The 21,459-nt window shown below is 41.8% G+C and overlaps 4 protein-coding genes across 13 annotated transcripts in view; 2 read left to right on the top strand and 2 right to left on the bottom strand.

Annotated features, from left to right (window-relative positions):
- slc16a12b (solute carrier family 16 member 12b) overlaps nucleotides 1-2,343 on the top strand; it is a 14,483-nt gene extending 12,140 nt beyond the window's left edge. For all 8 annotated transcript variants that reach the window (XM_064319721.1, XM_064319726.1, XM_064319716.1 and 5 more), the window contains 3 exons: nucleotides 68-644; nucleotides 1,035-1,294; nucleotides 1,732-2,343. In XM_064319721.1, coding sequence (XP_064175791.1) covers nucleotides 68-644; nucleotides 1,035-1,294; nucleotides 1,732-1,967 — 1,073 coding nt within the window. In that variant the 3' untranslated portion in view covers nucleotides 1,968-2,343. The remainder of the gene's footprint in view (nucleotides 1-67; nucleotides 645-1,034; nucleotides 1,295-1,731) is intronic.
- A 3,648-nt stretch (nucleotides 2,344-5,991) lies between these two features.
- Nucleotides 5,992-9,263, bottom strand: ifit9 (interferon-induced protein with tetratricopeptide repeats 9). Of its 3 annotated transcripts, none has more exons than XM_064319712.1 (2): nucleotides 9,208-9,263; nucleotides 5,992-7,740 (listed from the first exon to the last, which is right to left on the bottom strand). In XM_064319712.1, the coding sequence occupies exons 1-2, from the start codon at nucleotides 9,246-9,248 to the stop codon at nucleotides 6,345-6,347; spliced, it is 1,437 nt and encodes a 478-aa protein (XP_064175782.1). In that variant the 5' UTR covers nucleotides 9,249-9,263; the 3' UTR covers nucleotides 5,992-6,344. The 3 variants fall into 3 exon arrangements, with proteins under 3 accessions (XP_064175782.1, XP_064175774.1, XP_064175781.1); XM_064319704.1 differs by lacking the exon at nucleotides 9,208-9,263 and adding an exon at nucleotides 8,764-8,886; XM_064319711.1 differs by lacking the exon at nucleotides 9,208-9,263 and adding an exon at nucleotides 8,024-8,285.
- A 3,631-nt stretch (nucleotides 9,264-12,894) lies between these two features.
- Nucleotides 12,895-15,456, bottom strand: ifit10 (interferon-induced protein with tetratricopeptide repeats 10). Its single transcript, XM_064319740.1, has 2 exons — nucleotides 15,177-15,456; nucleotides 12,895-14,876 (listed from the first exon to the last, which is right to left on the bottom strand). The coding sequence occupies exons 1-2, from the start codon at nucleotides 15,179-15,181 to the stop codon at nucleotides 13,475-13,477; spliced, it is 1,407 nt and encodes a 468-aa protein (XP_064175810.1). The 5' UTR covers nucleotides 15,182-15,456; the 3' UTR covers nucleotides 12,895-13,474.
- A 3,843-nt stretch (nucleotides 15,457-19,299) lies between these two features.
- ch25h (cholesterol 25-hydroxylase) lies at nucleotides 19,300-20,945 on the top strand. Its single transcript, XM_064319764.1, has one exon. The coding sequence runs from the start codon at nucleotides 19,384-19,386 to the stop codon at nucleotides 20,134-20,136; it is 753 nt and encodes a 250-aa protein (XP_064175834.1). The 5' UTR covers nucleotides 19,300-19,383; the 3' UTR covers nucleotides 20,137-20,945.
- The last annotated feature ends 514 nt before the right edge of the window (nucleotides 20,946-21,459 follow it).

A 21,459-nucleotide genomic window follows, 5' to 3' on the forward strand; every position in this document is an offset into this window, starting at 1 on the left:
TATTTGTACCTTTGCTTTATTCTAAAAATGGACGCACTACATACTGTCCCCCCTGCTTCATTTGCAGGTGTTGGATTTGCCCTTTGTTACACCCCGTCCATCGCCATGGTGGGGACGTATTTCTGCGAGAGGAAAGCGCTGGCGTACGGAATCGCCATGTCAGGCAGCGGCATCGGGACCTTCGTCCTGGCCCCCGTGGTGCAGCTCCTAATAGACCACTACTCCTGGCGCGGGGCCCTCCTCATCCTGGGGGGGCTGGTGTCCAACCTGTGCGTCTGCGGGGCCCTGCTGAGGCCCGTCGCCGCCAGAGACGAGGGGAAGGGCGCCCCCGCCGCGGCAGACGGTGAGAAGGCGGCGGACGGGGGCCCGCCGCTGGGGCCCCTGGTCGGCAGCAGGGGCCGGGAGCACAGCTGCTTCTGCTTCCGGTCGCTGCAGGAGTACAGCTTCCTGCTCATGCCGGACTTCATGGTGCTGGCCGCCTCCTTCCTGTTCCTGGCCAATGGCTGCAGCGTGCCCTTCGTCTACCTGGTGCCCTACGCCCTCAGCGTGGGCGTCCGCCACCAGCAGGCCGCCTTCCTCATGTCCATCCTCGGAGTGATCGCCATCGTGGGCAACATCACCTTCGGCTGGCTCACCGACCGAAGGTACTCCTTCGCCCCCTGATGTCACAAGTGCACACAGAGCTGCTTTTAATTTAAAAAATAAAATAAAAGATCAGTTACATTCCCATTGAATTGAATACACTCCCCTAAAGCAGAGGAACCTTTTGTTTGTCCAGTGTTGAGTTATTGAAATTTCGCAACTGGATGTATAGTCCACCCAGTCATCAGAAGTAAAAAATTGTATAAGAGTGGGTCGGGGGTCCGAGTATAGGCTAAGGAAGCTGTTGATGAATGTGGAAGACATCCGATTGTGTCTCATTCTTTCCGTGAAGTGCCCTTGTGACAGTGTCTCAGCTTCAAAGCAAATACACGATGAAAATAGAATTCAAATTCAGAGTTGAATTGGCTCCTCCCCTTCCCTCTCTCGTCCAGGTGTTTAAAGAAGTACCGAAGCGTGTGCTACATGGTGGCGGTGGGCATGGAGGGGCTGTGCTGCCTCTTCATCCCGCTGCTGCGGAGTTTCCCCCTGCTCGTGCCTTTCTCCGTGCTCTACGGCTACTTCGACGGGGCCTACGTGGCCCTGATACCCGTCGTCACGTCGGACGTCGTCGGGAACACATACCTCTCCTCGGCCCTGGGAGTGGTCTATTTCCTCCATGCCATACCTTACCTCTTCAGTCCACCAATCGGAGGTCAGTGCTCTGTACTTTGACCAATAGGCCAACTCCTTAAATGCCTAGATCATGGTGTGTGCCCCTTTCAGTTATGTTTTAACATACAGTATATCCTTTTTAACGCATCACCCTACAGTTATCATTTTAACATATGCATGTGAAGTTTGGAAATTATCTGAGCTTAATGACATATTTCCATTAAATAATACTCAGTAGACTTTAATGTCTAATTATGAGCAGTTAACAATTCAGGGGTTGCAACTGTCGTTGGAACAAAAACCAATGCGCATGGTGTGTCTGAAAACCTCAGTTCTAATAGCGTCATTGACAAATCCATAACTTAACAATGCCTTCATATTATATACGAATGGCAATGATGGATTTCTACTACCTGATGACACAGCTATGATAAACACTGTGGCTCACGGTATCTTTCGTGTCTCTTCTGTGGCCAGGATGGCTGGTGGACCAGACGGGCTCCTACATGGCCACGTTCTTCCTCAGTGGCTTCTCGCTCATCTCCAGCTCCCTGTTGCTCAGTGCCGCCGCGGTGATTCGCCAGTGCCAGAGGACACGCACGTACGCCACCAATTCCGACCCCAAGCTGGACACCTGCCAGAGTGCCCAGACTGATTACTACAAAGCTTCGCACGAGGAACCAAAGCTCACAACAAACATGCTTTCTGTATAGCATTAGATTTTTTTCTACGTAGCATTTTTTTTTTCTCTCCCCCCTTTTTTAATGCCAAAGTGTATGGATGTACGAATGCACAGTAAATAAAACTATGGTGTCAGAGACAACTTGAAATCATACACATAAAGCCAGTGGGTACGCACATGAGTCCATTTTATGCTAGCTCTGCTAGGATAAAGGTCTGTTTGACTTCCTCAATCCCTGTTGGTGAACTGAGCGTTCCGTAGGGGTGAATGCAGTTCTGCGTCCCCACGACAGTGTCAGTACACCTCCTCAAGCTTCGGACTTAAAATGGTGGGCCAAAAATATTTTTTTTGTTGTTGAAAATGTCTCAATGACCAACATCACATTAAAGTATTTAATAATATTGCAATGACTTCGCTTTGATTCCTTTGTAACATTCCATGGGACTTGGCGGGAACACAATCACCACTTTCTCTTGGAATTCCAAAGAAAATATGTCCCTTTGAGCAGGAATGGAAGGCATGAAAAAATTGAATCGTCTAGCAGTAAAAAAGGTCATTTAAACCAAACAGCAATCCAGAAAGCAATGGTTGCATAGCACCAATAAAGCCATAATATATAAGGAACTGAGCAATATTTGTGGTGGTTACATAGCTGGAGATTTATGCTGGCAACCAAAGAGTAAGAGGAGCACAGGTTTTCACAACATGAACCAGATCCAACAATGGCAAGAGCAACCTGTCACATGATTTGTCACATGGTTACCGAGGGAAAAGGACTACACTGCAAGTATCAATATTTATCTCAGACACTTTATCTCTTCAAGCTTTGCAAAAGGCAATCAAGGGAAGATTTGATTGAGGATTTCATATTCATATTAACAAAGTGAATGAGGGGACAGATATGAATGAGCGAAAGGTCATTTTTGCATGAATATAAGGAAGTGTATCTTTGCATAGTTGTCATAGTTGACCAGTCTGCCAAGACAGATGTTAGAGATCGAGACCCTTGGGGTGGTCAAGTCCAGGCTTGCTGCAGTGCCCTCTGGATCATAGATAAATGGCAAGCCTAGATTGGCTGAATGGCCTGTTCTAGTCATCATGGGTTCTTATATTATTATGTTATGTTCTCGAACAATTATTACACTGAAATTAGATGGGCCTCAACATTGGTAATGACCAAAAATGTAGAAAGATTGGTTAAGATTATTAGAACAATATCAAATGTCGGTTTGTAGTACTGCATTACAAAAATATTGCTTATTAGGTAGTTCAGATGTCAGTGATGGACCCACTACCATGTAGCTAAAATGAACCCTTTGGTTAGGATAAATTTTCATTCAGGACTGATTATCTTTGCTTAAGCTTGGTATTATATTTGAATTTCTATTATTTCTGCCTTTTTGTTCAGGTTGCATTCTGCTCAAGTTGACTAACCCTTAGTACAAATGAATTACTGATACCATATGGTAGCTCCATACATTTTCAACTTAATGAAACATCACCCCCCCATCACTGGGCACAGCTGGCACAGCTGAGGTCAGTGTTCTTGAGCAAATTCAAGTCAGCCGGGCTGTCCTAGCTGGCTGCAGTACCTGCGACCTGCCAGAGAGTGGAGCCAAAGAACAGGGACCGTTTGATTATTGTACAGTATAGACCCTTCCAGGCTGTTATGGGGAGGGAGTTGGTTCATACATCTTTTTCTCAACTTCTTAGAAACAGAAAATGAAAGGTTGTTGCATTTACAGCTGTATATGTGCACATGCAAGGTCTCTCAGCCAAATACGTAGCTGGTCACTAATCAGGCAACTTCGACCCAGGGACAATGCTAGACATTTCAGAATCAGAATCAGAATCAGAATCAGAATCGAATTTATTGCCAAGTACATTTACACATACGAGGAATTTGCTTTGGTCAACACACCGAGGCAGCCATCTGCGGCGCCAACGTATTAGATGAAAAATGAGAGAACAGGAGGAAGGAGGAGGAGAAAAAACAGTCCTTTCGATGAAACGAGAGGGCACTCGTTTCATTGAAACGAAGAAAAACCTCAGCACATAGCAACATCATAACATTACAAACATTACAAACATTACAACAAAAACTCGAAGACTTGCACATGTGGTAGGGGGTAGGGTGTCGGGGAGGGGAAGTGTCGCAGCACAGACACTGGGGGGAGCGCGCAGCCGCTCAGGCGCATCGCATCAACCCTCAGCAGACTGCACTGTAACGGGGGAGGGAGGGGGGTGGGAGCCAAGAAGGCGTTGAGTAGGAGGTGGTGTGTGTGTTATCTTCATGTGCGTGTGTGTGTAAGTCCATGGACTTCATCTCCACCACAGTCTCAACATTGTCTCTGCCGTCTGATACTGATGACGAGGACACGGCCGTTGCCGTGGAGATAACCTCGAAGAGTCCTGATCCAGAGACAAAGTTCCATAGGAGCAGGGAGGTGGGGGTAGGGCCGAGCATCTGTCTGCATAACAATCCAGGAGAGTGGAGAGATATCAGCCTTCCAAGGCCGATGTGGGGGAGCCAATGAGGATAAGGATTGTTTTGGGTTCAGGCAGGCTTCTGCATTTTTCGTCTACCTTTAGTCCTGTGGTTCTCTCAGCGTTGTTCCAATCATCCGAATTAGTGGCCCATTTCAGTGAGCCGAACCGACAACTTCTCCAAGTTGGTATCCGTCATGCGAATTTGCGATCCAATCGCATCCAGTTTGCGATTGAGCTCACAAATCGCTTGAGTCTGAGTGTTGACAGCCCTGCCCATTCCCTCAATGGCGGGCAGCTTCCCAATTAGTGCTGCCAACGCCTTCGGCATTTTGCGATAAATCAGGATGCTGCCAGCTCCAAACAGCAGAAAGCCTGTTATCATAATTCCAATCAAGTAAACGTCTTCAACATCCTCAACGGAAAGGATCGACAGGCACACGACCCTCCACTCGTTCCAGGAGACCATCGTGTATCCGGCTGCAAACGTTCCGTCAGGGCAAGAGGGCTCTCCTTGACCCGTTCTTCTCGTCGAGAAAATACTATCAATTGCGTTGAGAGACCAGTTGATCAGATCCTTGCTTTTAGGTTTCGGAGAGAAATGCAGAGAGAGGCTCCGGATAGTTCAGACAGACGCAGCACAAGACAAGAGAGCAGCAAGCAGGGGCAGATAAGGGCAGGGAGGGAGCAGAGGAAAAAGCGTCCGCCTTCGTTGAGAGCAGGAAGAGAATAGATCTACTGAGGCACAGGCTGTCAGCAATCACATTCCATTCAATTTTAATCTATATGAAGTATAACAGTGATAGCATTTTCAGTGAGGGTGTCATAATTTGTAGAGGGAAACTTAAAGATACCAGTGATGCAAAAACGTGAATACTGTTTATCATTATCAGTACTGTTACTGTATGTTCCTGTCCTTTCCCGAAGCCAGTTCAATTTCATGTTTAAGCCTGTTCTCTAGATCATTTAAGTCAGTGTCATTCAATCCCTAGGTGAAGTGGCACTCAAGCTGAAGTAGTTTGGCATGCAACATATCTTGAGCTGAACTGCAGAAAAATAAGAAAATTTATGATCAAACAAATTGCATTTGGAGGAAGAAAACAGTGTCTGCGTAGCTTTAGTCTAAAGTTTGAAGGTACAGTAGAACCCCATTTTATTTTGCAGCATGTACAGTCCACTCTATTCAGAGAGAGGCTAAAGTAGTGAGTCATGTCTGGGGCACTGGGAAACTGTTTGAAATGATATTACATTACATTACATTACAGGCATTTAGCAGACGCTCTTATCCAGAGCGACTTACACAACTTTTTTACATAGCATTTCACATTGTATCCATTTATACAGCTGGATATATACTGAAGCAATTTCGGTTAAGTACCTTGCTCAAGGGTACAACGGCAGTGTCCTTACCCGGGAATCGAACCTGCGACCTTTCGGTTACAAGTCCAGTTCCTTACCCACTGTGCTACACTCCGACCTATATGTCTGTCTTCTGATGTCAAGTAAAACTGATTTCTATGATTTTCATTAAAATTGGGAATCTTATTTAAAAAAAACAACAGAAACACTTCTGTAAGTTTCTGTAATTCAATTCCTTTTAATGCGTATCATTTCAATTCATTTTAATGTACACAGCATCAAAATATACAGTGCCTTCTTAAGCTGTCCACCCACCGAATGACTGTTATCTTATATGTGACTTTATTGTCAATTATGTCAATGTCATTAAAATATTATTCAAAAATGAGTAGTCTATCATGACCGTACATTAGGGCTCAAAGCATGCTTAGGATATGTAACCTCTGGGGTTTATTACATGCAAAATTGTAAAACAACATTATAAGTCACCCACTGCAGTTAACTGTAGTAAAATGTTTTCTGTATATCAGTGGTTGTGTTGTGTTTCCACTCCTTAGTGTCCTTATTTGAACTTCATTCCCCTCTCAAAGGCAGCGGAGAGGTCTTCAGTTTCAGCAGAATTCTTGTCTTCAGCTCTCAGGAAGGCCAGAATTTGAGATGCTTCCGCAGCTCGCCTGTTTTTTCGCCACCTCTCTGCAATTTTCTCCAGCCTTTTGCCAGCTTGCCTCCTGTTGTAGCTCTGTATCTTCATCCGGTAGGCAGCTTTGAACTGCGCGACGGCACGGTCCTCTGCCTTCTTCTTGTAGAACAGAAACAGGCCGTAAGACGTGTGAACGTGCTGCTTGTCCGGGTCCCGCAGAGACTCGTCCTGGAGCAGCTCTGTGAAGATCTTCTCTGCCTCGTTCAGCTGCTGGTTCTCGCCGTAGGCCTCAGCCAGGTTGATCCGGGCATGTATATTGCTGGGTTTCAGCCCCACTGCCTTCCTGAAGCACTGGATGCACTGCTCGGCCTTGGCCCTCTTCAGAGTTGCTGGCACACGGCTGCCCGATCCCGGTTGCAACATGTTGATGAGCTGCTTCTTGTAGCACAAGCCGATCTGGTGATGCAGGAAAGAAGAGTTGGGGGTCTGCTCCAGTGCCTTTTCCAGGACATCCAGTGAGGCCTCGGTGGAATCTTGTGTTCTGAAGTACTTGGCCACATACCGCATCACTTGGGGCACATCAGGAGACAGCTTGAGGGCATCCTCAATCAGTTTCTGGGAGTTGTGCGCCTCGCTTCTTTGAAGCTTGAGAGCCAGGAGCACCATTACCTCAGCATTGTTGGGTTCTAAGAGTAATGCCTTCTTTAGCTGAGGGATGGCTTCACTTTCCTCAGACCTCAGTCTCTCATCTTGGACTAGCCCCTCAAGTCTGTACAGAACAACTCCATAGCCAACATTGAAGGACACATTTTCAGCATCTCCCTCAAGGGCCTTTTGGAAGCTGACCTTTGCCCTCTTGTAATATGTTGCCCCAAGCCTCAGAAAGGTCCACGCTTTCTCACCATGAATCACGGGCAGGTTGCAAGAGTATTGTGAGCCCCCTGAGACACCCTTGCATATCTCCTCCAGCTTGCCAAGGTAGGTCTCCACATCACCCAGATGACCAGAGTGGTAGTGAACCCATGCAAAGTTAGCATAAGTCACCAAAAATTCAGTTTGGACCTGCTTGTCTGCCGTTAGGGTGGCCTCAGCCTTACTGAGGTACTCAAGGGCACCCTCATTGTTTCCTTTCATGTGGCTCACAAAAGATAAAATGTTAAGATATGTGGCATGGTATCTGCGAGGGCAGAACTTGACTCGATCCAGGAGCTTCTCTGGAATGCCGTCCAGGTCTTCGATGTCACATTTATTTATGTCCCATGTGAAGGGACACTCCAGCTCCTTGAGCTTTGCTTCAAGGTCAGATTTGTCAGGGATACTGCAAAATGCAACCAAATCATTAGACGCAAACCAAAACTTATATAAGTAAATACACTTTTCACATGTTAGCCCTCATCCTACCAACACATTTAACATACATGGACCACCGACTGGGGTCCCTGGGGACCCCAAAAATAAACTACTGTAATAAACAACCATCATTGCATGACACACTGTTTTACAGTCTTATCTTGTATAATAGAACATAAACATTTAATTTGCTAATCATAAAACATTTTATTATGAAATTATGTATTCCATTTCTGACTTTGACTTCTTACCTTAAGGAAGAGCAGTATTTAGGGTCGTCGACAGAGCACATGAGGAACTATGTGTCTGTCTCCTTCAAAATGACTGACACAGTGCCCCTACTTTAAATTAGTACCCACGGTAAACATGAACTCAATAAATTGGTCCATCTATTAAAACTGCATAGGCAGAATTGGGTGCTTTTGACTGGGGTCCCCCAGGACCCCAATACATTGGTATTTTTAAAAAGCTCTAATTAAAACAGAAACAGAAAACAATGATATTAAGTCATTAGGAACAAATTGATTGACAAAGTCATAAAAATTAGAATGATGGAATAAAGCACCTGTGAGATATGACAAAAAGTACACCTCAGGGGTCTGCGGGTACCCCAGTCGGTAGGATGAGTGTTTTAAGGTCATCAATATTTTAAAACATTGTTAAATATATTCTCTTTAGGGAGATGGAGGGCTGCTGTGGAAACAAACCAAGATCATAGTGTTCTATCTATAGCTCTTCAGGCACATCTTTATGATAATTAAGCCTTAGCAACCCTGTTAATAGAGATCTACCATCTTTTAGGATTTCATTTAAAACCCTAATGTAGCACATCTTTATTCTACTAATTAGCAGTTCTATTTGATATCTAGCTGTTGAATGACATTTGTTTTGTTAGGATTGCAGGGAAAACCTACAGTACATGCCAGCAGTATCGTTATAGTCAGATACCATAACATCTATTTTAATCTGCAGAAAAATATAATGTCCTTACCTCATCTTTGAAGCAACGCGATTAATGCCGCGGTTTCCTAAGCGCGATGGATTTATACGCGTCGTCGGCGTGTAGCCATATGGCATGAAACCGAAACTTAATCGCTGCTTCCAAGTTTCGTTTTAAAATAAGTGCAACGAACACACACACACACACACACGCACAGTTTTTCCTGAAATTGTGATGCAGTTTGACGACAGCCTCTTTTGCACTATGTATTTGTTATTCAATTAACTAATAAAAATGAAATAAATTTAAATGAATTATTCTCTACATGAAAAAAAAAAACCCACAGTATCTATACCCGCTTATTCCCTGTGATGGTCAAGGGCGGTGCTGATGCCTTTCCCAGCGTGCATTGCACAAGATACACCTTAGACAGGTCACCAATCTATCAGATCGCATATCATGCACATGTACAGTACTAGTCTTCAATTAACCTACCTGCATGTGTTTGGACTGTGGGAGGAAGCCCAGGTGGACATGGGGAGAATGCAGACTCCACACAGAAAGGCCCTGGCTGGGATTCAAACTCAAAAATTATAAAAATATTTTTACAAAATCATTTGGAGAGCTGAAATAACCCAAACCGGGGAACAGAGTGCCCAGGTGTAGGCCTATCTATTTGGTATGCTACCGTCATATTCTTAAAAAAAAATCAAATTTTTTTTTTTTTTTTTTTTTGTAACTATTGAATTCATGCGGATATGGTATTGTAATTTTAAACTAGTACAAAATTGATCGGAAACTAATATGATGTTCATTGTTTTAGTTGGGGAAAAAATTAAATGTTACAATGACTCATGAAAATGAAAATCATGCGTGAAGAGACGTTCTTCCGAGATGGAGAGCTTACCCATTGTGGCCACAAGATGGACCACTTTCCTAACAAAGGAAATAAATGTTTTCAAGTGACTCATGCCTTGCTTCTACTACTTCTACCAGTCACAATTCCTCATTCTTATTTGAAAGGTTCTAAGAATGTTTTTAAGCAAAGATTTAAACTGTACTTTTTAAATTTTAGAGGCTACAATGATTGTATCCTGTCATGACATAGTACTATAACTAATTTGTAAGCTTACAAAATAATAAAAGAAAAAACAAATAATTTCTAGCTTCTTTAAAACTCTCTCTTACCATTGACTTAAATAGCAAAAGTAAAAAAGCAACTTTCTGCCAATAAACAGAAACCCCCAGAGATAGGGGGGGAGGCTGTAGGCTACCCTCCATACTAACCTGTTCAGCCAGTAAAGTCACAGTAAAGAGTCTCAGTACATGAAATGCCATCACCAAGCAAACATTCCAGGGCCAGAGGGAATTAATGGAGAAGGGATCTTAAAAAGATTTCTGCACAAATATTCTGGACACTAATGCAATTGTGTCCATTGGTAATATTAACAATTCACAAGTATACAGTGTTGACTGTAATCCTATTACTACTCTTAAATTTACTGAATCCCTAAGATGTTTTTCTCATTGTTCACAATAATCATTGAAATGTGGAAAATGAAACATGCTTTATTTTAACACATTTACCTGGAAATTATTGTGGAAACGGTCCCAAGGGACATGCACATGCTTGTACAACAATAAAGATGAGCAGACTAAGTGCTCTGTAATTGTATTCAGGGCTCTGTGAAGCTGAGTGTTACTGTGTCAGAGCCAATATGCACATTCCTGTCAGAAAGTTGTGCATGTGTAAAATTGATAACTTTGCACTTTTACACCACTGTTATGGTAAATTCAGTCTCTCTCTTTGGGCTGGTCTTGGGGCTGGCTGCTGACGGGCTGGTCTTTTGGCAGGCTGATGGTCAATCTCATCCTCTTCTTCAAACTCACTGTCAGACTCCAAATTGACAGAGACATGATCCTCATGTTTGGAAAATTATTGTGGTAGGGAGCCACACACGCAAAGCAATTTATTTGTTGTGTCCCTCCCCCAATTTACAGTTGGGGTAGAGTGTGAGAAAATATTGAATGTTTAGAATGTTTTGAAATAACATTGTTCCCGCAAGACATTGTGTAGTTTCACACATTACAGAGGGTAAGGATTGCAGGAAAATCAGTCGTAGACAGGTTCTTGGTGCTTGAAATGTAACAATGTTACAACCTTGTCTGTGTGTGTGTAGTTTCAGGTCATGGTTCTGTGTTCCTGTCTGTGTTTCCCTTGTTGGGCCGCCAGATGGCAGCACTTCTGTTTTGTGCCCTGCTTGTACCATGTTTAATTGTATTATTGTTTTCAATTGTTCAATTATTGGTTCTTGGTTGTCTCGTTTTCCCTTCCCTCTCTGTGGCCTGATTGTGTATTGTGCCCTGCTGTGTCTCGTCAGTGTCTTGTCTATTTAAGTTCCCTTCTCCCGGACTCAGGTGCTGGATCCTTGGTTGTGTCTGGTTGTGTCTTGTCGCGTGTGCTTCTGCGCATGTTCCTGCCCATGTTCGGTTTTCCACGTGCTTTTGGACTTTTGCATGTTCTGTGGTACCTGTGTTTTGTAGATTTACTTTTTTTTTTTTGAAGAGTTGCCCTGTGAGGCCTTTTGTTCCCTTTTATAAGTAAAGTCTTTTGTTCATATCATTTGGAGTTTTGAGTTTTTCCCCTCACTCTGCGTTTGGGTCCGAACCCCCCACGCACCTGACAGTTTCACACACTACAGAGGGTATAGAGTGCGGGAAAAGCAGGAGCAGACAGGTTCTTGGAGCTGTGTTGAAACTGTGTGTGTCTGTGTTGTCCACAGAAAAACTAGGAAGTGATTTCTGATTTTGAAAAGAAAAGAAATAAGAATCCTTACAGACTGTGAGTGTGTGTGTGGGGATGGGGGTGTATTGGTGGAGGCAGGGTGCGTGTGGTGGGTGGTGATGGGATTAGGCTTGGGACATTTGATAATAATGCCTATAAAATGGTAGAGAGGGTTGTGTTCCATCTATGAAACATGTTGCAAATCTAAAGGACAAACCATATATACACACACACACACACACACACACATAGCACGCCCAGGTAGCAGGTAGGAGGAAGACGGAGTGAAGATACACAGCAAACCTTTTTATTTCATTTTTACCATGCTGACTTGTTTTCACCAACAAGTTCCACACTTACATGACCCGAACACCACATGTGCAATATAAATGTGTAGGGGGGTGCACAGTGTGCACTCCATAAAAATGTCTTCTTTTACATGTTCTTCGCAGAAAATGAGCCAAGGCCAATGAGTCTCAGGTTGAAAAAATAATTCATTGTATACATTGAAAACGGGTCCCACAGACCGAACACCACACAAGGGTTAAAGAAGTACCGAAACGTGTGCTACATGGTGGCGGTGGGCATGGAGGGGCTGTGCTGCCTCTTCATCCCGCTGCTGCGGAGTTTCCCCCTGCTCCTGCCTTTCTCCGTGCTCTACGGCTGCTTTGATGGGGCCTACGTGGCCCTGATACCTGTCAGAATCTCGTACCTGTACTGCGAGTCATCTGTTTCCTCTATGCCATACCTTACCTCTTCCGTCCACCAATCACACGTCAGTGTTCTGTACTTTGACCAATAAGACAAAACCATAGATGCTTAAATGATGTCGTGTGCTGGGTTTTTTTTTTCTTTTTTACATACTGTATATATCATATCACCTTACACCTTATCCTTTTTATATATTTTGGGAGTGGCCAAGTCAAAGTCCTGACTTGAACCCGATAGAGATGCAAGCAATTCATGCCCCAAAACCTAACACACTATGTTTAAGTTAAAGCAGTTCAGAAAAGAAGAGTATGCTAAAATTTCTCCACAGCAACATGAAAGACTGATATCATATAATAGGAAGTGTTTGGTTGCAGTTATTGCTACTAAAGGTGGTGAAACCAGTTATTAAGTTTAAGGGGGAAATTACTTTTTCACATGGGTGCTATGGGTGTTAGATAACTTTTTCATAAAATAAATGAAATAATTTTTAAAAAAATGTGTTTTGTGTTTACTCGGGATGCGAGATCTCAAACCATTCAGTGTGAAAAATATGCCAAAATAGAGGAAACCAGGGAGAGGAAAAATACTTTTTCACAACGTGAAAGTTGTTGATATTTGTTGATATTTTTTGAATGTAAAAATGTTTACATAGTGCAACATGTAAATAAATACATCAAGAGTGAAAATTTCATTAATATAAGTCTTTATTAATTACCAAAATAGTAAAAGCAACAGAAAGCAACAGCAAACAAATGATTACCACTAGCAGCCAATAAGTAAATTTAAAAAATCCATATTTCAAATTAGTCTCATCATTTTTGTCTCATATCATATACAATGCCAAGTGCTTTCTTTAGAAGAATAATTACAATAAAAGTATTTTAACATTTTTTTAAAGCCCAACATGTTTAGCATGGCATACAGTAGACAATAATAATAATAACAACAATAATAATTACATTACAGGAATTTAGCAGACATTCTTATCCAGAGTGACTTACACAACATTTTATTTAGCACTGACATTGCATCCATTTATACAGTTGGATATATACTGAAGCAATGCAGGTAAAGTGCCTTGCTCAAGGGTACAATAGCAGCGTTGTTCCTGGGAATCAAAACCATGACCTTTAGGTCACAAGACCAGCTCTTTATTTTAGTAATAATACAAGTGGAAAAGCAAGCTCCAGCTCCAAACTCTAAAAGAGCCTCAGGCCGTCATTTCAAAGTTAATTTAAAATTAAATTAAAGCAATAATAGTGGATATCATTGCAGAGACAGGCGGAGATCACACAGAGCAGTGAGGTACTCCTCATTGCCAGGGTCATACAGAATAGCCTTCTCATAGCGCTCAATGGCCTGGCATGTGTCACCTCTCATTTGATTAACGTAACCCAGAATCCCAAAGGCTTCGCCATCAATGGGGTTTCTGGAGATTTTATCATTTGCTATCTTTTCAAGTTTTCTTGCACACCCATTCCATTTGGTTGTATCATTCTCTAATTGGAGTCCTTTCTTGTAGTACACCACAGCCATAGACACTGATCTTACCTGGTAGAGCAGGAAATTTCCATAAGAGACAGTGACCATCTGCAGGTTTTCCTTTTTAGCAATAGCAGCTTCAATTGCTTTTTTAAACATCTCCTCTGCTTTCCTGTTGTCTCTTATTTCCGCATAGAAGCATCCTAATTCCACCCTTGCCCAAACAAAGGATGGTTTCAGGGAGATTGCTTGCTCTAGGTGTTGGATTCTCAGCCTGAGCAGATCTTCAGTCTCTTCTCTGTTGTTTGCAGTTTTCCTACCATAGCTGAGAGCAAGTTGATAGTGCAAAAAGGATGAATCAGGAGTCCTTTCCAGTGCTCTTTTCAGAAGAGCTATGGACTCCTCCACTTTGCCGATTTTCCGATAGAACTTTGCCACATACTGGATCACGTAGGGTTTGTCGGGATCCAACTTCATGGCCCTTTCCATCAGCTCCTCTGCTTTCTGATACTCTTTATAGTCAGCGTGTTTCAGACCCAGCAGAACCATCATGTGAGCATTGTTTGGATCAAGCTCTAAGACCCACCTCAACTGCCTGCATGCTGGGGACTCTTCAAAGCTTGTGAGATTGGACTCAGTGCGGTACAGAGCAACAGCATAGCTCTTATTCCATTCTATCTCTTCTGGCTCCAACTCCACTGCCTTCTCAAAGCACTCTTTTGCTTTCTCATTGTATTGGTGAAAGAATTTCATGAATGCGTTGCCTTTCTCCCCATAGGTTTCAGGATGGAGAGCAGAAGGGGATTCTGTAGGAAACTTCTTCTTAATCCCCTCCAGCTTGTCCAGGTAGGTCTGGGATTTCTCATGCTCACCCTTGTGATAATACACCCATGCAAAATTGCCATAGGTGACGATGAGCTGCTTCTCACAATTGTCACCATGCTGCTTTCTGATGTGCTCTTCAGCCTTTGTCAAGTCATCCCGTGCTTCCTCAAGGAGACCTTGCATGTACTTTGTGAAAGCCAGATTACCGTATGACCATCCGATGTTCTTGTCCTCTCCCGAAGCCAATTCAATTTCATTTTTAAGCCTGTTCTGTAGATCATTTAAGTCAGTGTCATTCAATCCCCAGGTGAAGTGGCACTCAAGCTGACACAGTTTGGCATGCAACATATCTTTTGTTGAACTGCAATACAAAGAATACCATGATTAAGTTAATTATATTAACAATAACATGATTGTTGTTGTGTAAACTTAAAGGAAATCTAGGCCTTTTGCTTTTAAATTCATAAAAAGTAGTTAAACTGTAACAAATGTCAACCATTCAATCATAAGAGATATGTTGTTGGCTTGCAGTAAAATTCAAGTGTACTCTTTATTGTAAATGTGAAAAGGCCACCTTTGTTGACATAGCTCCTCATAAACTCCTAACAATTAATTCAGATTTTTAGAAGGACTTAAATATACCAAATCTGCGTTTACTTACTTCATGGCAAACACCTTCACACGGGTCTTCAAAACAGGTCAATAGTCAGCCTCTTCTATTATAACTGCGCAATCCTCAACGTTTTTATACAGCCACATCCCGGACCTTTGTCCTGATGATGTAGTGCTTAAAGTGTTCGCTGTTCCATGGCATACCTCCAGAGGATTCCGTATAGGAAAAAACGAAACTCAGGGCAGCTCAGGGTGATTCAGTTTGGGCAAACACGAAACTCATTTTTTAAATCAGGTTTTTTTTATTTGTGGAATTAAGCTAATGCATGTGTAGCTGAAACGACATTTATTTTTCTAGAATTTAGTTTCGTTTCTCCTTAGTGCCGTCGTCGCCACCGAAAGGGTGAAATGCAGGGCGTGAAATTTCATAGCGTGTTGCCTATTGCTATGTGTAGAAATAGCCTACTTGAGAAGAAGGGTTGTTGCAGTGTAAGCAAGGCTTCATTAAATATTTACGTTGATAACAGTCCTCTAATTAGAGAGATTTCCCAGCTAGCATAAAACGTTATTGCATGATTTTACGTTGCGGTATGGCTATGGTAAATTTCAACAGTTTACCAACGTTATACGTTTATGTTTTTAACCACCCCAGGTAAACTGCAACTACTCAGATATGTCCAATAACATTTCACTTTTTAAACTGGAATTTAAAGACGCGTTTGCGACCCTATAGAATCAAAGGAACATTAATCATTTTACCGTTGCCCGAACTAAAATACACTTTAGAAATGTTATTTGGCGAACTGTGATATGCCAAATTGAGGTACATTGTGTATAAGCCTACCTATTTGGTGAGCAACCGCCATATTCTGTTACTAAAACATCGATATATAATTCCGTTTCTTTATCCATTAATTAAATAATTTGATTCAGCAACTGCTGGGTCTTGAATATTGTGGGCAGCTATTTTGTGAAGTGTCTTTTTTAGAATGCAACATAGTAGGATAAATAGCTCCACTCCACTGAAAAGACGCCTTATTAGCGTGCTGATTCCGGCCATAAAAGTTCGGAGGTAAATTCAGTTTGGAGAGGAAGCAGGATGGGTAAATGGCTGCAGAAATACATTGACTTAGTTTACTATTGGAGACATTATTTGGTATCTTGCACATTGAGAGAAGTATGAATTGCATATACATTATTTAATAAATAAGCAAATAGTTGTTAGGGTTTTAATGTAAAGGAATTGGTAAATTACATTTTCAAAGGAGGCAAAGTGTTTACAGGAAAATTTCCACAAAATTACACACACACACAAAATCATGAAATCTAATCTAAATGACCTAAAACGTTTGTTTTCCCCTCTCCTGTTTGGTGGGACTAGTTACTAGTTGTGCATACATATTTAATACAACTTGAAAATTGGTCTTGAAACACAATCTTTGATTTGTATTTTCTCGTAGTAAGAACTAGGTTAGGTTATTTTTTTTTTCTTTGTATTTCATTTGTGCAATTTTATATATGTTTCTTTTAATGTTTTGCATCATGAAAGTTTCACTGTTATATCTGATAAACATGCAATAAAATATATTTACATTCTGTCTCAGATCTTACTTAAACTGCATTACAACACAACACATAAAACACAATCCAGCACAAGCATGCATGGCTGAAAAAGGCTCTGTGCTGTGAAACTAGTAGTCTGCATGAAAATAACACCTATAACAAATAACATACAGTGTGTGCATAGCTTTAGCCTAAAGTTAGGCCTAAAGTTAAGGTAAAGGTAGGCAGCTTCGAACTGCACAACAGCACCGTCCTGCCATTTTCTCGTAGAGCAGAAACAGGCCATAAGACGTCAGAGTCTCGCATCCCGAGAGGCATCCTGGAGCAGATCCTTGAAGTTCTTCTCGGCAGGTTGCATGAGTATCGCAAGTCCCCCCGAGACACCATTGCATATCTCCTCCAGCTTGCCAAGGTAGGTCTCCACATCACCTAGATAACCAGAATGGTAGTAAATCCATGGAAAGTTATCATAAGTGACCTCAATTTGCATTTGGACCTGCTTGCCTGCTTTTTGGTTAGCCTCAGTGTTTGTGGGGGCATTTGTGGTGTGGTATCTGCGGGGGCAGAGCTCGATCCAGGGTCCTCATTTATAAAACCGACTTACGATCAGTTTTGATCTTAAATATGACTTATGCAGAAAACCATGTATTAGTAGTTATTTATAAAACCTTACTTTGAGTTGGAAATGATCTTATCTCTACGCGAAGTCTAGACTTGACGTAAGTGATTTTCCTGCTGGTTATGTAGGGGTATTGCAGTTTGGGACACATATGCGTCCAAGCCTGTGGTGAACTTTGCATTAGCTTTATGAACAATTTGATAGGAATTATCGGTTAATGGTGTGAGGAATTCATTGTTTGTCAACCCACTATTCAGTCCACCAAATAATACGTGTTGCCTGTCTTCAATCTCCTCTACCATCGCTGTGATCTCGGCTTCCAAAAAGTTTGCTTTTCTCTTTTGGTCCATGGTTATTCCTGACTAAACCCTCATTTGTGCTAGCATTATATAAGGGGAAATCGCTGATTGTAAGGCACGTTCAGGTGCCATAAATGTTAAGTTCATTTGAGATTTATGGATCACAGGTGCATAAGTTACAAATTGGCTTCTTAGAACCTGCGTAAGCATGGTTTTTTATGTTCAGTATCTTTTATGAATCGAACGTAAGCACATTGTCGGAAATGATCTTAAGACTAAGTTAAAGTATAAATCTAAGAATGTTTTTATAAATGAGACCCCAGGAGCTTCTCTGGAATGTCGTCCAGGTCTTCGATGTCAGATTTATTTATGTCCCATGTGAAGGGACACTCCAGCTCCTTGAGCTTTGCTTCAAGGTTTGTCAGGGAAACTGCAAAATGCAACCAAAAGTTGTAGAAGTGAATACACTTTTCACATTTTAAGGCCACTGCCATTTTTTAAAATATTGTTAAAGAAAACACCATAAAGGGAGACAGAGAGCTGATGTGGAAACAAACCATGATTGCAGTGCTCTATCTATAGATCTTTAAGTATGTCTTTAACATCATTAAGCTTTTGTAAGAAAAAATTTTTTTTAAACCAACATTGGGTTAAAAAAAGACCAGTTTGGCTGTCCACACCTTTCTCTTCTGAAATTAAAGAATGAAAGGCAGGAGTAATGCATAACCTGCGTGCCACAGATTCATTTAAAACTATCTAATTTTGTGACTACTGTATCCATGCATACAAGATATTGTAATTCTAAACTAGTAAGAAATTTATTGGCAATTAATAAGATATTCATAGCTTATCTTGGGAAAAAAATATTAGAAGTTATTATGACTCTCCATATGATCACAATTGGAAAAATCATGCATGAAAAGACTTGCTACTGAACCTGGGAGCTTACCTATTGTGGCCACAAGGTGGACCACTTTTCAAACAAACAAACAAAATAATCATTTGCTTCTAAGTGACTTGTGCCTTGACTACTTTTAACAATCACAATTCCTTATTCTTATTTTAAAGGAGGTTTCAAGAAGGTTTTTTAAATAAACAAATAAATAAATAAATAAATAAATATACTTTCTAAACTTTAGAGGTTACGATGATTATTTCCTGCCAAGACACAGTAGCTACTATAAACCAACTTGGAAAGCATACAATGTATTTGTGGAAATAATTTTATCTAGCCTCTTTAAAACTTTTTCTTACCATTGACTTAAATGACTTAGTTCCTCTTTTACTTTTGCTTTTTGTCTGCCATTAAATGAAGCCCCACTTAAAACAGGAAGCAGGCTATATGCTACCCTCCAAACCTACCAGTAAGGAGCCTCTTTCTTTGATGTGACATCACCAAACAAATATTCTAGGTCCAGAGGGAGTAAGTGGAGAAGGGATCTAAAAAAGCAGAGCTCTGAAATTCACCCTGAAGTCATTTTAACTCTAAGGTAATGTAGTCCCCAATAGTTCATTTCTTTGGGTTGTACAAACTAAAACAGCCCTAAAACCCTTAAAAAAAAAAAAAAAGCCCTTATGGTTGTCATAAAGATGAATGAGGCTTAAATACACATTCTTGGGAAAAACCCAGGCAGGAAGTCCTTTTTTGAATGCATGTGGGCGGGGACGTGATTTGAGACTGCTTTAAAAGGGGATGTTACAGCGGCAGAGAAACAGTGAAAGTTGCCTGCCTCTCACCCTCGCTCTCCCTCGGCCTCTCGCTGTGAAACGACGCGATGACGCTGCAACGCCTCTGGGACTTAATGCGAGCGCAGGACGCGTACCTGCGGTCCCCCTTCTTCCCCGTGCTGTTCTCACTCACGGTTTACCTGGGCTTCTGCTTGCCTTTTGTGGTGCTGGACCTCGTCTCCTCCAAAGTGGCACTGCTGAGGAAGTACAGGATACAGCAAAAGAGCCAGGTCTCCTGGGCCATGATGTGGAGCTGCCTGGCGCAGTCTCTCTTTAACCACGTGGTCTACATTTTCCCCCTGACTGTGCTGCACTGGTACTGGAGGCCGGTCAGCTACCCCTCGCAGGCTCCTGGCCTCTTCCGGCTGGTGTGGGACATCCTTGCCTGCCTCCTGCTCTTTGACTTCCAGTACTTTGTCTGGCATCTGCTCCACCACAAAGTGCCCTGGCTTTACAAGACCTTCCACAAGGTCCACCACAAGTACACGTCCACGTTCGCCCTGACCGCCGAGTACTCGGGGGCCTGGGAGACGCTGTCCTTGGGCTTCTTCGCTGCCGTCAACCCCCTTCTGCTGGGCTGTCACCCGATGACAGAGATGCTGTTCTTCGTGCTCAACATCTGGCTGTCGGTGGAGGACCACTCTGGCTACGACTTCCCCTGGTCCACCCACAGGCTGGTCCCCTTTGGGCTGTACGGAGGGGCCCCACATCACGACCTCCACCACCTGAAGTTCAAGTCCAACTATGCTCCCTACTTCACCCACTGGGACAAATTGTTTGGAACATTGCACTCCGACTGAACAACCCACGTGGAGGCAAATCTGGACTGCACTTGAAAGACTATGATGGTCAGCAGCACATATGTGAACTGTATGATCACCAAAACTAATTAGCTACAGGAAGATAGACTTTCACTCCATTGGTCTATATTTTTTAATTGTCTACATGTCTACATGATGAATTGTGAATAATGCTGGACAAGAATGTTTGAAAGTGTGCCAATATTTGGCTTGAATACCATTCCTTGTAACAAGGAAATAATATGCACTTCACCATTACAACAATGTTCATTTTGTTATTTATTAATGAAATTGTTATAGTTTTGATGTTATTTATAAATGTAATTCTGTTCTAGTAATTTATTACCTTTTGTAGGGGCAAATATGCACTGTAACAGATCTTTCACTATATAAGCTATTCTTACATTAATGGACTGTGCTTTTTCTGTAAATTGTTGAAGTATATTTTCTATTAATCCACAAGCAATTGAGCCTTTTTATAATCTTCGATTAAGTGAATCCCTAAGATTTTTTTTTCATGGTTCACAATTTTGCTTAAAATGCTTTAATGTCTTACATTTAATTGTAATTTATTGTGGAAACAGTCAAAAGGGACCTGCACATGTTTGTGCAAGTCTGAAGATAATCTGACTTGCTTTGCAATTGTACTCAGGGCTCTGTGAATCTGAGTGTTACTGTGTCAGAGCCAATATGCACATTTCTGAAAGATGTGCATGTGTAAAGTGTAAATCTTTGCACTTATTTAACACGGTTATTGTGAATTCAGTTGCATTTCCTATTCAAATAAAAACATATTATAATGAAAATTACTTTCCTCACCATGTGTCCTGTTGTGAACATGTTAGTAGACATAATAGTATCATATGTATGGTATTCATATTAATGGTATACTGTAAAAAAGATAAAATAAAAAACACATATTTTACTTAGTGTTTCATAGAATGCACACATAGCAATTATGTTGGTAACTATTAGCAGAAAGTTACTGACATGTTAGGTTTGGTTGTTAGCTTGCCCTTTTGCTATTGAGGGTTACATGCTCTAGTTGGGGTTCTGTCAAATGAGAGCCCATTAGGGAATCAGTGCAGGGGCCTCATTCATAAAAACATTCTTAGATTTATACTTGAACTTAGTCTTAAGATCATTTCCGACGGTGTGCTTACATTGGATTCATAAAAGATACTGAGCATAATAACCTTGCTTACGTAGGTTCTAAGAAGCCCATTTGTAACTTACGCACATGTGATCTATAAATCTCAAATGAACTTAAAATTGACCTGAACGTGCCTTACAATCAGTGATTTCCCCTTATATAATGCTAGC

Source organism: Anguilla rostrata, chromosome 2 (genome assembly GCF_018555375.3).
Source record: "Anguilla rostrata isolate EN2019 chromosome 2, ASM1855537v3, whole genome shotgun sequence".
NCBI classification, from domain to species: domain Eukaryota; kingdom Metazoa; phylum Chordata; class Actinopteri; order Anguilliformes; family Anguillidae; genus Anguilla; species Anguilla rostrata.